The 17,559-nt window shown below is 40.0% G+C and overlaps 1 protein-coding gene across 2 annotated transcripts in view; it reads right to left on the bottom strand.

The window, feature by feature from the left end:
- The window catches only part of rxraa (retinoid X receptor, alpha a), a 263,628-nt gene that overhangs the window by 105,322 nt on the left and 140,747 nt on the right, over positions 1-17,559 (bottom strand). For both annotated transcript variants that reach the window (XM_074690115.1, XM_074690116.1), the window contains exon 4: positions 1,164-1,277. In XM_074690115.1, coding sequence (XP_074546216.1) covers positions 1,164-1,277 — 114 coding nt within the window. The remainder of the gene's footprint in view (positions 1-1,163; positions 1,278-17,559) is intronic.

Consider the following 17,559-nt stretch of genomic DNA (forward strand, 5'->3'; position numbering starts at 1 on the left):
GGCAATCTCATGTGATCATCCAAATTGTTCCCTCATTTTTCTTTGTTTGAAAGATGGGCTGGAGAAGAACATTCATTATGATTTTGAGTACATTTTTTAAATCAAATGAACCTCTTCACAAAGCGAAACACATTCATGAAGCTTGGAGCATTTTTGGTATTTAATAGAAAAAGCAGACAGAAAAAGTCTGAGTAATTTGTACGAGTGTGCAAATGGACTGAAAAGGCTAAACCTTGAGCTAATTCTGACAAAAACATGAGGCACTTGGTTTTTGACGAATAATGTGTGTACTCTTTAGCAGTAAGTGGCAACACAATAAAAAGCCCATGAGAACATTAGATGTTTGAATATTAAATTCAAGTCCAACTGTAACTATCAGAAAAAGCCTGAATGTGAGTACTTCCTCTTCTAGAAATCACTAGTTTGAAAATCAAACAGCTACTCTCTGAGAGCTGTTTATGTGTGTGTGCGTGTGTGTGACTATGACTCGCTCAACAAGTCATGCTTCATCACATGACAAGCAGCTCATCTGGTCGAAGCACTGACACCACAAAGAGAATGAGCCTGTGGGGATGGAGTGATAATTGTACCAGCATGCACTGTGCTGCCACATACCACTTCACAGCTAAATATGTACAAATTTTAGAGTTTTTCTTTCTTGATTTCCTTTTTTTGGTGTCTTTCGGGGTGGGGGTCACCTTGCAGGTCCTCATCCCTGAGCTTCACATGCAAAAAAAACCTCATCGTGCATAAAAACTACCATCAACCCAGACTTTAACTGTGAGTTGAGATGATTTGATTTGAGTGTTGAAACAACCCCGACAATTAATGATCAAAGAAGCTGTCTGGGAAGGAATAAGTGAACCAAATTGAATCAAAACGAATAAAAACACACATAGTGTCTCTGAAAATGTTAAATACGATGTGCCTTTGAAGTCTAAAAACAGATTGAGGGAAATCAGCTGAGATGTTATTTTGGGTGATTTGGAGATCACGCTCAACAGCTGTGAGTGTTCATGAGTTGCACTTTCAATACTTCAAATATAAAATGGTTTTCTCACTAGTTTGTTAATATTTGGCCATGACAGCAAGTTTCCCCCCTTTGTTCTTGGAAAAAAAGGAGCTTAAAAGAACGGGTTTGTTTGTTATTCGCACGGTTTTACCTGAGGACAGGCGGCGCTGATGAAGGGGGCACATGCCGCTGAAACAGGAACAGGCATCTCCTGAGCGACCTCGCTGCATTGGAGGAGCCAACGAGCACTGGGGCTTCAGGAACCCTGTAACACAAGACATAAATAAAAAGATGAACAAGATGTAAACAGAACTCTTTCTAGGCAGAAAACAGTGGCAGTAAAACAAAGGCCAACTCAAGCTGAAAAAGGCAAATGCCAAAATTTTGAATTTGCCTTCAGGGCTTTTGTTTCAAGCTCGTTGAGCAAATGGGGTAAGAAATCTAACGATCCCTGCCAGCACCGTGCCACCGTGAGACCTCGCTAACCTCTCACATTTAGCTCTGCAGACACGAGGCCCTCAACCTAACCTCCTCGCTGGTGCCACCTCCCCGGCTCACTGCTCGCGTCAGCTCCGTGCCCACACCCAAGGGCAAGGGCCCCAGAAAGAAGACAGAGTCTGCAAAAAATCCTGCATATGGCTGGCCTGGAGGAAGACAAAAAGTGGTCGAAAAGTGAATCGATGTTGCCAGTTCCATACAAGCAAAATGCCAGACTGGACCAAAGTGCCTTGAGGCACAGGACGTGGCCGCCTTACTGTCTGTCTCTGGGGTCAAGGAGGGCACTTTCAATAGGGAAGTCATTATCCAGCACAATGAAGCAACTAAGTAGCCCCCCTCCTTGGACCAGTGTCCTACTGTCCCTGAATTATCCCGCTATGAGGAGCGCTACACTAGATAAAAATATTAATAACGACATATATCATCAGATAAAGATCTCTGGTATCTACATATAGGAGAAATATTAAAAAATAACCTATTAAAAGAGGAAGTTTTAACCAATTGTAGAACAAATAAAACAAAAAAAATCTCAATATATACAAAACTCTGACCCAAACTAACATGGACACAAATAATTTCCTAAAACTGAAAACTTCCACAATCATATGAGTGACATTTCATTTCATAACTGACACCGTGGCTTTAAAGTAGAAACTTTTGTGTGAACTTTACTTCTCTCTGCTTAAAGGACAATTCTCTGCTCATGCGGATCACATTGGCATCGGCAGATCATCGCAAATCCAAACCTTATTCATTCCTCATGAGGACCTTTAGATTTCCGAAAAACATCAAGAAGAGCAGCCACAGGACCCCCCCCTCCCCTCTCCTCACTGTGTTCTGAGCCCAATAAAGCCCCTTTATTGTCACCATGAAAAACATGTCACTCCGGATGAGCTCAGAAAATGACATTTAAAACAGGCGGAGGGATATTGAATTAGTTCCCCATGATAAGCTGTCTGGGATGCTGATACTTTCTGCTTGCATGTGTGAGTGCGTGCATGTATCTGCGGGTGCAGCTATAGGGATGTGAGAGGACGAAAATCTGATGCATTTTTAAATCTTTGATTACTGTTATGGACTGGGCATGGCTACGCAAGTCTGAACCAGAAGAAGAAAAAAAAACAGACAGATGGACTGATCTCGTTGAAACATAAAAAAGGGGACATTTTCAGTTGCTGATGAACTAGAAATACAAGTTTCCCCTCATGCAAACCATCCAACTGTTTGCTCAGCCATACCTTAATGTCATGATTCTTATCAGAGGTTTTAAAATGTCAGTGAAAACAAAAGCTTCACCTGTTTGGATCTGCATTTATGGGTATAACTAAAAGTAAAGACATGCTCAAGAGATGACTGGACTGGAGTCAGGACTGTCTGGACTGTCAACAAGTCATACAACTGATGTCAGTTTAGCAAGATCAGTCTAGCCCACAGTACAGTTCAAATACACGCTTCCCATTTTGCTTCCAGAGCAATCAATCAGTTGAGATCATTACAGTGTAATTACCGAACTGCAGAGTCAGTCTTTCATCCTCCCAAAACAAGCAATTCATCTCTGAGTGGAAGATTAAGATGATGAAATCATTTAATATGATGTCTTTCAAACAGATATTAAGTTATCTTGATCCAGAACAACGAGCAAGAATTTTACAAATACACCACAAGGCACAATGATTTGGATAACAAAACAGATATAATTTACAGATTAAACCTTCCATTGTACTAAATAACCATCTGGAATAAACAAAAAAGACGTTGCAAAGACTTTTTTTTTTTTTGTCTCATTAATTTTGGTGCAAAGTTAAAAATATATATTGAAAGACAAATGCTTGTTAACTTGCATATCTTGTTAGAAGTGCAAGAATACAGGAAACAAATACCATACACACACTTTATGCAAGCAACCAGAGTCAAAACTAGGGATGCAAGGAACCAATCCCAGTATCAGGTATCGGTGATGATCCAGACCCTAGAAGCTGGATCAGTTATCGGTGGGAAAGGAGGGGTCCAAACTAGAGCCCGATCGATTAATCGGATGGGCCGATTGCATGCTTTGAAAGCAGCGACATTGTTACTTAAAATCTAGTTTAGTCACATACATTAAATGGAAGATGGAGCTTTTTAATAGCTAGTCATAGTTTGTGTTCATATACAGTATTTATCCTGTGTATGTCAATGAATTAATTACATATATCAGCCCATATATTGAATATCAGTCGATATATCAGATATCGGCTTCTTTTTGCCCCCCGCATCAGTATCGACATCGGCCCCAAAAATCTCATATCGGTCGGGCTCTAGTCCAAACTTGACACTAAGGCTTAACTATGATTTAGTCTACAAGGTATAAAATCTTACAATCAAAAAGTCATTTCTGTACATTCTGAAGTACTTTTTTTCATCAAACTGCTGTTAAAAATGTAAACACTTATAGTTTTAACAATTGTACCGGATCAGGATCGGTCAAAGCCCAGGTATAGCTATCAGTATCTGGACCAGAAAAGTTGGATTGGTGCATCCCTACTTCAGGGTAAACGAACATGGTGAATTATGAGAGCTAACTGTTGCTAGCTGCTTAGCTTCCATACTACATCTACTCTGGTTGCACTTTTTCTCTTCTTGTCGACCAAATCTTGTTGTCACAAATGTAAAAGTTGTGTTTTTCTATTGTTTTTTTCTACTTCACATTCACAATCAATGCCATGTCTGTGCTTATTAAGCTTTTTCCTCAGATTAGCTTACAGTCCCATTGGCTATCGCTTCGTTCCACCAGACAAAGTGCATGTTTTAGCCACTAATTCTTTAGCACAGATTGGGGGAAGAAAATTCACTCTTAACACACCTCACACCACAGGATAATCTGGCAAGATAATCTGTTGAACCATCCGATAATTGGGCCCTGCACTGACTTTTGTCAGAGGGCAAGAATCAGGCCCAAAATCAGCCTGATTATCTTGTAGTCCACACCCCCGTCCTTTGTCTCATTATCAAACTTTAGCAACAGAGTTCCTAACACAGCAAATTCCAGCTGAGTGCCAAATACCGACCTCTTTTGCAGGACTAAAAATCAGTTAAGAGAAAAAAAAATGTATTGTCATTCGTAATCTCATTTACCGTGTTAGTTTATGGAAATCCATCAGTGTAAGCATGGTGCTATTGCAAAATGAGTTAAGAGCTTCTCGCTGTGCCATCAACTTATGTCACAGAATTTTCCATTTCGTCATGTATTGCGGAATACCAAGAGTGAATGCAAATTATCCTGTTTTTCTGGTCTAATTGTGAACTATATTATCAAAATTTATGTCCCACTTGAGGATCTCAGTGCAGGAGTTGTTTTTTTATCGTCAGTAAGTGTGTGTTTCTTGGCTGGATGAATAAAGTGCATGCCTTTTTGGAAGAAATGTTGGAAGAATCTTGTTAAATTTTGAAGTGAAAAGAAAAGGTCCTGCCGTCCAACACAATCCAGCACATTCCTGATTATACAGAGAGGTTGAAGGGCAAACAATGACACATGGTATAGAGCTTTGAGCTATGTCACTGAGCATTAAGGTTGGAACATATGAACCCCAGCTTCGAGTCAAGTTGTACTTTTCCTAAATCAAGAGTAAACTAAAGAGACAGAAGCTGCCAAATACTGCGAGCCAAACACTATAGAACATCGTTCCCACAGGACGGAGTAATGCAAAAGTCTGGAGCTCAAACACTTGGAATTTCACCTAAAGCTTAAAGATAGAGACGGAAAATGGAAAAGTTGAACACGTCCCGATCAAAAAAAGAGTTACGGTTTGATAACAAAAGTCAGTCAATGAATCAGACAAAACTCCAGAGAAGAGTCACAAAAACAAACAAATCAATAAAACTGGCTCAAACATGCCATAAACTTTGGAGTTAAGGGCAGGCACGTCTTTTATCTTTGGCATCTCAAATCACTTTGAGTGAAGGCCTTTACTTTTCATGCCTTGATGTAAATGATGAAAGTGCGGCTGCAGCCCGGACGTGTACGAGCAGGTTCAGGAGCTGTCATGACGGATAAGGTTGGTGCATGTCTTGTCATTAAAACTCTTCTATCATACTTCATCAATACGTCTTGGCCCCAATACTTTAGCAGGACCTTGATTGCGGGGATGTTTGATCTTGCACTTCACTTCTGAGCACCGAGGATCTCATTGGCTTCAATAACTGTATGATCCAATCTTTGCAGGAAGGGGGGCTCAAATGTTCCCCCAACTAGTGGATCAGAGTGATGTAAACACACTGGGGGTTTCCTCATTAAAGATAGGCTGCTAATGAAACCACATCCAGCATTTACAACCCTGTGCTAATGAAGGCAAACCTTTGAGACGGTCCACTAATGAAAGAAGGCTTTTTATTGATATAAGGCTAATAAAAGAGAGGCCTAATGACAAGGCTCTAATGAAACAAAGGTGTGTAAATTTGACATTATGACCAAACTCACTGATAGGAGCACGGAGCTTAAGTATTTTCATTAACGGCTGATTCTCATTTATCATGGATACATCAGTGAAAAAGCTCCCAGACTTTACAAGAAGCCACAAACCCAAGTCTTTTGAATGAAATACATTCAAGCATTTATGAGAGTTTCAGGGATCGCAGCAAAGCGCCCTTTAAAGCGTAACGATTGTTCCGTGTCCCTCGTTGCCTGGGTGATCAAGCCCAAGGTCAAAGTTCATTGGGCCCTTAATGCATCTCCCAGGTGCAATAAAATCAGCAACAAAAAAAAGGAGCCTTTCCCATGTGGGACTCTTGGGGGAACAGTCCTGGTAGAGGATACAGAAGGAAGGGCCATCAATCGCCACGGTTACTGTCGTGAATGCCATTCACCTTCAGGAGCACATACTGCAAATCTCTACACGAGGAAACGAAGACCTGTGTGAGAGGGACTTTGTTATGCAAGCACCCTGCCACACACATATAGGTTTCCCTTGAAACGACCTTGAGAGTGTTCTCCATGAAAGCCTACACGTCCCAGGGAGATGTAGTTCAGTGGGTTTCTGACTTAACCACAGTTTTTTGTTTTTTAACCTATTTATACTTACTACATGTCAAAACTAAGTATAAATACTAGGGTTGAGACCATTAACTGTATATAGAGTTGACAGCGTTGCATCGCCATTGTACAGTTTTGAAGCCAAAATACTCCATCACAGGCGCCGCCATTGGCAGCCGTTGTGCAGCCAGAGACTATGAGGGACTCAGAGGGGGTGTGAGTGGAGCCAGGGGAAAAAAGTATTTATATTTTTTTTTTTTCAAAAATCGAATCTCTTCTTGGCTCTCCCTCCTGTCATATTTTACAATCTCCCTCAAAAAATACATAAGAAAGTCAGCTGTCAATCAGCGTTAAACGTGACTGGAAGCATTGTTTTTAACCTCTAAAAATAATGAAAATGAAATTTTTCAGAAAAAAGAGGACCTGAATACAAGGCAGCCAAATAATAGCTTCAAATCACCACAACAATCGGACGTGAGAAACATTTCTACGAATGGGGAGATGGATTTTTTGACCTGTCCTGCAGCCAGCCACCAGGGGGAGTAGTTTTTGTGGCAACCTCACTTCGAGCCAAGCAAGATGACACCCAATTTTTTTTTATAGTCCGTGGTTGGGAAAATGTGCTTTTCTCCCAATTCAATTCTTTCACCATTTTTGGGGTGCTAATTCGATTGCAATTCTTTAATAACTCTTATTTTTACGATTTTGGGTTTGCTTTTTTAACACCAGACCATGTGAAAAATTTGGATGATAATGTCTGCAGACGATATCAGGTACCATATTTTCCCCAAAAATGCATATCACATGAGATTCAGAGAGTTTTTTTTAATTTTTCAGAGGATCTGACATCTCAACTTTTTTCCAACCCAGCTAATAAAAAAAATAAAATAAAGGACCTAAATTTGGAAGAAAAAATAACTTTTAAACAAAAAAATATGATTTAAATTTGTCAAACAAAAAATCCTGAAACTACAATACAATGATTTTTCCCCCATCTCCAATAAATAGTTCATCTGAAGCGTTCAGCTGTCTGTTCCTGGAAAATAATCTCCCATTCTTCTCAGTATATAATAGCTATATTTCTTTTTTTTATTACCATGACTGCAGAGGTTGCTGCCAGTGCACCAAACACAGTTTGTTTTGTATTTGCGCCATTTTACTTTCAAATGAAAGGCATTAAGTACAACCCTCAATGATGATCTGATGAATGCTTTTCATCACACAGCTTATCCCATGCAGCCCAGTCTCATTACACCAACAACTACTTCTCAGAAAGCCATTAAGTTCAAGACATTTCCTTTATTTCTGTGAGCTTCAGCACCCATCAGCTGATAATCAAACTTCTCTTCATCCTCATATCTGCTCCATCAGCAAACTGCCTGCCCTTCCCCTCGGGATAATTTCTATTTTGAAGAAAAATGGCAGTTTAAAACATGCCTCTAAGCTCTTATTCATATCAACTAGAACAAAGCCTGAGCAGATCTATCACAACAACAAAGCAAACCTCACAAACATTACTGGAGGTGATGCTGAGATGCTGATCAAACTGTTCCAGCTGACAGAAGGGAGCTATGATGTACACACATTGATGGTTTCTTCAGTGTATCTGGATTAATGACATGTCTTCACTGAGCTTCTCGAACACTAGGTTAGATCGCTGTGATCATGTGGATCCATGGGTGGTCAGACAAGACACCCGAAAGGCCATTGGGAACAGGACATCCAGAATGTGAGCTCAGCGTCCAATTTTTCACTGAAATGTTCTTAAACACTATTTTTTTTTCACACAATTACCACTTTCTTCTGTTTCACCATCTTAATGAGTGCTAATGTAAAATTATGGCGGTGAAAGATGGTGGCCTTGAAGAGGACTTGTTTTAATTTAACCCTTGAAGCCCTGGCTGCTGTTTTGAGTCTCTGATAGAAAATGATATACCAAATTAAAAAGAGTCTATCTCTGCATCTACAAGGTCTATTTGCAAGTTTAGTGTTTTAATAAAGACAACACTTGTGAAATTTATTCAGAATTTGGTATTCACGTAACTGGTAGGGCTGGGGCGATATGCTATTCTCACAATTCAATTCTATCACAATTTTTGGGGTGCCAATTTGATTTACACTGCAATCTTCAATATTTACCATTTTTGCAATTTTTGGTCTGCTTTTTTTCACCAGACCATGTGAAAAAGTTACATGATGGCGGTAATGTCAACAGACTTTATCAGGAGCCATATTTTCCCATAAAATGCACATCACATGAGTCAGAGAGAAACATTTCAACCCCTGCTGGAGAAAAGTGGTAACTTTTTTCTGATCCAGTTTAAAAAACAAAGACTGACATGAGGAATTTGAATTTGACAAAAACAAACAAACCATTTTTTGACAAAGAATTCTGATTTTGATATTGTCAAACAAAAAATCCCAGCATATTGATTTTTGATTTTTTTAGTTCTGGTACTGGTATCTGTAACGGGCCAGCCTTTTTTATAGGTATCGCACCGGAGAGGGCTGCCGATTCCAGCAGCCGATACCCAAGGCTAATAAATCTTACGTTGAGCAAGTCCTCCTAACCAGTAGTTGCTGCAACTTGCTATGGTTTTACACCACTGCAAATATGTTTCAGGTCCTGCCCAGACAGCATGAATGAACCAGGGAGGGTTAACAGTTAAACTGTTTTGTTTTGCACTTCAGTTTGTTTAAAAAAAAAAAACACTCTGACAGTTGTTAGACTGTGCTGTCTTTGTTCAAAATAACATGTCACTGTGGATTGAAATTTTATAAATCAAAAGTACTAGTAGTATCGGTACTTGGTATTGGTGAGTATTCAGGAGGGAGTATTGTACTGGTATCAAACATCACTACCAATTTTTTTGCCTGTTCTGCTGAATCTTTCTTGTCCAATACCTAATGAAAAGATTTTCTTTCAATGAACTAGTAACTTCACTTAAGATACACTGATTCCTAGCCTGCTTTTTATTAGAAGAAACAGTCTCTTAATTTGTCCTGCCTTGACTGATGATAAACATCAGCCACTTGAGGGCCACTTTTAGTCCTAATGAAAGTTAAAACAAAACCTGCAGGAACAGATATCCACAAGGACCTTGGCTGGAAGACATAGTCCTCAGGTTCAGCCACAACAAATCCAAATCACTTGCAGCTAAACTCGACGTAACGGCAAACTGGTTGATGGTAAGTGTAGTCCTCACTTATGGGAAAAAACAACAGTGACTAAAATCTGTAATTTGTGTTTTTCAAGTCATGAGTCACAAACCTACCGCTGTTGAGGTCTGGACCGGCAATAAAAACTTAACTGGACAGCTTTATTGAATGACTTATTAAGCCACAGTGTTTTGCGAGACCCAAACTGAGGCGCTTTTGAAATGAACAAGAGCACCTTTCTGTAACGGCTCTTTCAAAAACACATGCCTGCCTACTCTGTCTGAAATTGAGTCTGCACTTTCACACAACCTCGGGATAATGAAAGTGGCAGTTGCTGTGGTGTGGCATTAAAAGCTGAGAGGCATCTGTAAGAAAGGAAGAAGAAACTAGGATGAACTTGCTACGCACAAACATGTTATCAATGCAGAAGCCTGTAGTATGACAGAAATTTGCATCTTGGATATTTTGTAGTGCAAATCTTTAATTATTTCTAAAAGATAAAAGGTTGATTTATTTTCAGTAAATATCAAGTCTTAACTAATTTACAGAACAAACAGGCTAAACAGCTTGAAAAGTGGCACGTATCTCACCTAACGGTGGTAAAAAAAAAAAAAGTGCTGTCAACTTCTGCTTACACTGCTCATTTTGACACCAGAGTTATAAGTGCACACAGCCAAGCAGAAGTCTGTCACTTCATGAAGAGAACACGTGTCTGGAGACAACTAGCTGAAAGTGTGGTTGTGGTTGTGGCAGAAAAAAAAAAAAAAAATCTGCCACTGCAATGCCCCGCCTACACGCTTCCTTCCAACTCAGTTGTAATTTCTGGTGTGAACAACCAGCCCCACCACCATCGTCATAAGCCACTGGATTGGTTGAGGTGGTAATCTTTCATCTTGGTTCGATTTCTTCCCCCCGACAAAAAAATAAATACATAAATGCCAGAATCAAGCTCTATTACTTCCAGACTTCAAGTCCACCTGTATTCAAAACAGCTGTCAAATTTATGATGAAAGTTTTGTGGGTTTATTTGATACTAAATGATGGATGGATGTGTTTTGGCTCCTTTCCGGTTGGTCTTCTCCACAAAGATGCACTGCTTCTTCTCCAACCTTTTTTTTTAAAACACTACACAGTCCTGGGTTAAGCTTATATGACACCACAGCAGCGGCTTCCTATAATTTACAACAGCTATTTGTCTCACTTGCTATGACAAGATGAAGCCAAAGGTAGGCAACAGATGAGCTGTTGCAGGCATGCAGGGAGGTGGGGTAAAGTGGGAAAGAAACTGGAAGAGTTTGCTAAATGAGGTTAGGGTGGAAGAAAAGAAGGGGTCGGTTCACAGACGGCTTGAGCACATCAGAACCTTCCTCCAGGGCAAATATGGGAACAAGGGCCTCACTACAGCCCAGCAGCCAGAGCAGCTCCTTGGGCAAACCTCTAATCAAATTTGTGTGATTGGGCTCAGAAAAAGAGAGTAAAAGAGACGCCTTTCACACTGGAAGGGACACAAGGAAGCATTTAAAAATCTACTATCCCTCTGCTGATCTTTACAGTAGCCGTTCACATGACGGACTATCTGCCCACGCCAGCAGCCTTTGGCAAAGTGCACACTGGCCCTTTCTCTGCTTGTGAAACATCACCCCTAAAATGCCAGAGATAAAACTTTTTTAATGGATCGCAGGAGTGAGTGCAGCTAATATTTTGTGGGATTCACCCAGAGTTATATGCCTTCAAACTCACGTCAAAACTGCTATTTTTAGCCCTGATTAATGGTTGCAATTGGATGGGGTTCTGGCCTTAGTTCACGGCCTCCATTTTTCCTTGATCATGCTGACATTTAAGAGTGATCAAAGAGGATTACCTCAAGCAACTGATGTTAAAATACAGCTTGGCTTCACAGTATGGAGATGCATTTTCTGCAGGGGGAAATCGAAAGCATCACGAGTAGACCAAAGGCGCTTGGAGGCTAAAAGTGAGGTGAGGCACGGCGTAGTGACCTGTGCCCCACAGCCTGCCTGCCTGAGCTCTAGTAGAAGGTCCCAGCACACGTTTCCTGTTAGCCCACTAAATTGACTCCACACGCCCACGCTTCCATCTCCACAGGAGCACAGTGTCTCCTATTAGCCTCCTCCTGCCTTGCACATCTTGAATCGGCACACAGAGGATGTAAACATGTACAAACACCCAAGGACACAACAGAAGGAAGGACTTGTGCTGCCACCCACGAACTCTTGTTTTTCTCTTACAAACAATTTGTTCTGTAACCCAGATCCCCCAATCAAGGTCGACGCATGCGCAGCTGTTGACTTGAATTATTGTTTGCTCAGCTTCTTTCAGAGTATGATGTTCAGCACTTAACACATGTAAACATCCAGAATCAGGTCCACTTCACGGTAATATACTGAGGGAAGGAAAGAAGTTTGAACATTTTAAGGTGAAACTAGTGATTCTCGCTTAACACTTTAGTACGACTTTAATGTTATACTCTCTTTCGGCTGACAGCCTACTACAATTTGATGTTAGTTGCAGGTTTGTACAATAATTTGTTACCTGACACTGTTGAAAATTATGATGACCCAGTACATATTTCATTCTAAGATCCAGAATATTGCCAGGCTCTGGATCGTACTTCAACATTTGTCAGAAATTATTGTGACCATGTCTTCTTTTCTTTTGCAAAGCAATCTGACCATTTATCGTGGAGTTATATACACATATGGTGAAAGCAGCCCTATCTCACAATGATAAAGGATCCTTTAAAAGAGTCCTGGATCCAGACGGTGATCTGGATCACCTCCAAAACTTAATCACTTCTTCCTTATCCCATTTTGAACATTTCCTGAAAATTTCATTAGGATCTGTTGGTTACTTTTTGATTCATGTTGTGCACAGACAAAGAGACAGACAGACAAACTCTCCCAAAAACATGACCTGAATGTTCGGTTTGAACTATGAAAACTTCTGATTGGGAAAAAGAAATGCAAACTTTTCAGTTGCTGACAAATAGTCTTTGGTTAGCCATGTGCTTTTCCAGAAAGGGAAACACAGCTGCATTTTAAAGCACTTGATTAAAAGAAAGCCGCGGATACCTGTCGTGGGAAACAGAGAATTCGAGCTGGTCATGTGAAACATATTAATATGAAGTGGTACATAGTTCAAAACCTGAAACAAAAACATCTGGTGCTGCAGCTGCTCTGCATGGGTGTGCACTCAAAGCAGGATGATAATAAAACTGCTCAAATTCATAATACAGTGGAGGAAGAATTACACAAGACGGAGCACTTTAAGGACACTTTTAAAAACAGGGATTAAGTGCACTCTTTGGCTAAAAAGCCTCTTTAACTTGGAGGCTTTAAATATGAATGGGGGATTTTAAAACCAGTAATGCTGTATCCAGCCTGTTGACTATAAAGCTCCATTAGAGAAAAGTATTGGAATAATCCTCTCCAGGATTTCAAATCCACAATAAATTGGTTGTAAAGAGTACACCTCTGATTTGGTCTTGCTATGTGACACAGAGCCAGGTTGGATCGGGGAAAGACTTGGACAGGAAACAGAGCAAAGTCGGGTTTTGGAATGAAGCGTTGGAGCCAAGATCATGAATAGAGACAACAGGGCTTCCTTACAGAATGAGCCAAGTATCAACATCTGAGGTCTCATATCAGTGACATGGGAGAAGAACGTTGTTCTTTGAGAACAGACTACTTTCTACCTACTCTTAACTCTTCAAATAAACATACTCTGACTTGGCAACTCAGCTTAAAGTGAGTCTTTTCTAAGAACTTTAGAAAAGTGAGACGTTAGTTGTGTTAATGTGAGACTGACCACTTTCTGTTCTTGGATGATAACATTTCCTTTAATCCTGCATTGCAACAGAAGGCTGAGCAAATTAAACTGCATCAACTTTGTCCACAATAAGTTGTTTTTTATTTCCTCAAAGATTTTCCCCAACTTAAAACTGAAGTAGCTTTAGAAAACCAACAGCCTAATTAATCCTAAGGTCTTTAGCAAAGACAGAGGACCGCCAAAGAAAACTCTGGCTCACAATCTCGGCTTGCTCTTTGGCACTTCAAGCATGTTATGTAAAAATTATGAAATATGCCAACGTTCTCCACCTCACACTCTTTACAGACAGCAGTGAAATCACTACACTTAAATGAGACGATACTGCAAAAAGATTTATGATGAATACTTGAAGTTTTATGAGTCTTACCTCACCTAAACTCCACGAGCGTGATTATCCAACAGAAACCATTGTTATCCATTTCCCAGTAGTAAGCCATACAATAGGGAGAATGACTTTACTTTTCTATGATAATGAAAAATGAGCTGTGAATACAATACCCTGAGTTAAGCACCATTTTGTGTGATTCATGTGTTTGAAAATAACTTTACAAACCAAGGTGCTCCAGTTCACAAAGTATCACTTTAAAACCAAGGTTGCTTCATTCATTTCTTTGCAGAAGAGCTCGTATGAACATGACATGGAAAGTTAAGCATCACCAGACTGTACAGTACTCACTTCTTGTGTAAGACCACATAGATGGAAGACAGCTCTGTTTTACAAAGCCTGAGTTATCTCCTGTGCTCTTCATGTAACAGATTCCAAGAGACGACTAAATTGTTGCATTTCTGACTTTGTAAGCTAGCTACAGCTGCTCTAACTCGGGCATCAATCTGGCCTTGCACTAATTTCACCATAGGCTCTATTTTGAAATATATGAATCACAACAGTCTTGTGGATTAAACAAGGGGCAAACTCTGGTCTAAAAAAAATGAGGCAATGTGGAAGTGCTCTAAGTGCATCTGCAGTTTGTGGAGTGACCACTTGAGGCTGGCTCCAGAAATACCAGAAGTCACATACACACCAAGCCAAAAAAGAGCTCTTTTCACAGCAGAAAGAAACATGTTTACAGCCTAGTACAAACATGTCTACCATCTGAATGTCTAATTTTGATAACTGCACAGACTGAACAGGGGTTAATTTTTTTCTACCATAGCAGTTTAGAAGATTTTAAGAACCCAATTAAGTTCACCCAATCAAAGGCAGAGCTCAGCTGATTGACCAGTGGGTGTCCTATAGCTCCAAGTGTGGAGTCGTAAAGCCCACCTCATTTCCAATATGGCCTCTGTTGACGACTTGCTTCAAAACTGAGCTTCAGAAAAAGATTGGTGACATCACAGAGACTATTGCTTTTTATCAATCAGTGCTTTTTACCAATCAGTGGTATCGGGTGCTCCTCAAAGCTGGATCCGTATCGGTGGGAAGAGGACGATAAATGTTGCCGATCCAGGCAAACAGCTCTATGCCTTGTTTTCACTCGTGCTCTTGGCTACTTGATTTGAAGTGTTACCTCGGATGTACTTTCTTAGTTTTTTGCTGCATTACCAGTCTACAGGGTGTAAACGTTTGCTATTGAAAAGAACTTGTCTTCATTCTGAAGAACTGTTCTGTAGGTCAACGTTTAAATACTTTGTAGTTTAAATAAATATTAACTCCAGTAATTCCATATACTCATTTTTTGCCTTTTACCCAAAACATTACAAGTCTTATTCTACAGTAGGGAATGCAGGTTATCATTTCACACTGGTATTGGTCGGGTATTGATCAATACCCAAAGCCCAGATATCGGGATAGGTATCAGAACCGGATAAGTTGGATCGGTGCATCCCTACTTTTTACTATACAGTCTATGGGATTAAAACACATATAAGTTCCACGGCAGCTTTTGCTAAATGACTCTCACTCCGCTCATTTAATTTCTAAGTCTAAATACTGGTAAGAATTGTTATGGGTTGTTTGGACTCAAAACCTTTGTTGAAATGGAAAACACTGGATTATGAAACATGGGATCAAGAAATTAGCTAATGGAAATTAATGTCTTAATAATTAAATTAGCAATTAATCTGAATGAAAAAAAGAGGTTTGGCAGCACCAATATATATTGAGTTAGCAGAATTGCTGGACAACAGTATTTCAGACTCTCGCAACTCAAACAATCAAAAATGTACTTCCTCCAAGTAACTAGGATTACAGTCATGTCTTTTGTAGAGAAATTGATGCAAATATCAGCATCTCTAAAATAAAATAAAAATAAATCAATAAAAAAAATATTTTGACGGCTTTTCCGATCAAAGCACTCCTGGAGTTGACTGAAAAAAAATGACGGCTTTGAAAGACATGGGCACAGTATGAGACTCAGTCTTGACTGAAGTACATCTCTGTTAAATTAAGCAGTTCGCACTGCTTTATTTTTAGTCATATGAAACACAAGAGGAGAAGGAGTTCTTCAGAGTTATTAAACATCTGAGCAAAATCCAATAAACGTGTCAATCACTCTGAAAGATAAGACTTAATTGATATCTTATCTTCAAGTTCTTTAAACTTTGTTCAGTATTTAGTGTGAAAGTTGTGATTAGATTTATAAGATGAATGCACAACAGAAATTTATCCAGCGCCTAGTGAATTAAACTGAAGTGTTAATCCAATATAAGCTTGATACAGAAAAATCAGAGGTACCAATTTAGTGATTCAGTGGTTAGAAACAGTTGACTCAAAGTTGTCATCCTTCACAACATGCACAGGTGAGTTGTCATTGGGAAAAAAGTAGCGAGTATTTGTGAAGAGTTCAGGGCCAATATGAAGATACCCAAGTAGAAAAGCCTTTTTGAGAAATGCTGCTCAATAAGCGAGTAAAAAAGCTGCTTTATAAAACAAAATGTGACCTGCTCAGTATTCATCAGTTGACATTTCAGTTATGCAGAAATTATTCTGCACCACTGTCTTCTGGGTAAAAATCTTGAGGAAGTCAAGGATGACGAGATGAGTCATGACTTCAGTTATAACCCACATTCTGCCACCACATCACTGTCACTCCGAGAGAGAGTGTCCTTCATAGGACAGATGTATTCATTTCTGAAATAGGTTTGTGCTCAGTAGAGTTATTGGCAACATAGTTACAGACATTAACACACCAGGAAGAGGAGAGAAATCCTTGGATCAGTCATAAAAGAGAAACAGACATACAGACAGCAGCCAGCATGGGGGCGAACAAAAGAGAGGAGAATGGAGGGGGGAGGAAAAGGAGGAATGAGAAAAAAAGAGGGAAAACAGGAGGGAGGCAATGCTTAGATTCTGTGGGAGAAAGACAGAGTGGGAAAGAGAATGAAAGAGAGGAGAGACGGGCAGAGGGAGGCGGACAAAACTAGGTCAAGTCACATGACTGGGATCGACTGCAGGCAGGATTAAATATCCTACAGCATGTGGTCATTTACACAACAAATGTACTTTTCATTTTATAAATTATTTCTCTTCCATGGGGGATGAGGCTGGGCATAGCCGGTGTGATGCTGCTGTACTGCATCCTGGTTGGAAGCAAGCCTTTTCAGTGAGCACAAAAAAAAAAGAAAACAGAGCATTAAAGAGAAAACAGAGCATTAAAGACTCGAGTGAGCCGTTCCCTCTGAGACAGGATACAAAGCAAGAGCCTGAGATAGCAGGAAAATGATCATAACAAAAGGGAACATGGTTTCAGTATGAGATAGCCCCACTGTGAAGAGCTAATGGATGTATCATACACTGTCCATTATCCAAGGTAAGAGCAGAACACAGTGAAACGGTGACATAACAAAGATGTCACAAGTTGCATCTTAATGCAGAGTGACAGCAGATGTGTGGCGGAATGCGCAGACTGTGGACCTGGAGGGATGCTTACGTGTCCTCAATTGAAAAGTTAAATGTTCCTGCCTTTGCTAGTTTGCACTGGAGTAAAATGAGCTTTTATGTATTAAAGAATACCTATCAAAGTTGTGGCCATGCCTCTTGTCTCTACTCTGAGCTAGCACAGCACATAAAGCTGACTGTCAATATGGTGTTACCCCT

This window comes from Halichoeres trimaculatus, unplaced genomic scaffold (assembly GCF_033239565.1).
Source record: "Halichoeres trimaculatus isolate MK-OKI-2021-1 unplaced genomic scaffold, fHalTri1.1 fHalTri1_scaffold_16, whole genome shotgun sequence".
Classification (NCBI taxonomy): domain Eukaryota; kingdom Metazoa; phylum Chordata; class Actinopteri; order Labriformes; family Labridae; genus Halichoeres; species Halichoeres trimaculatus.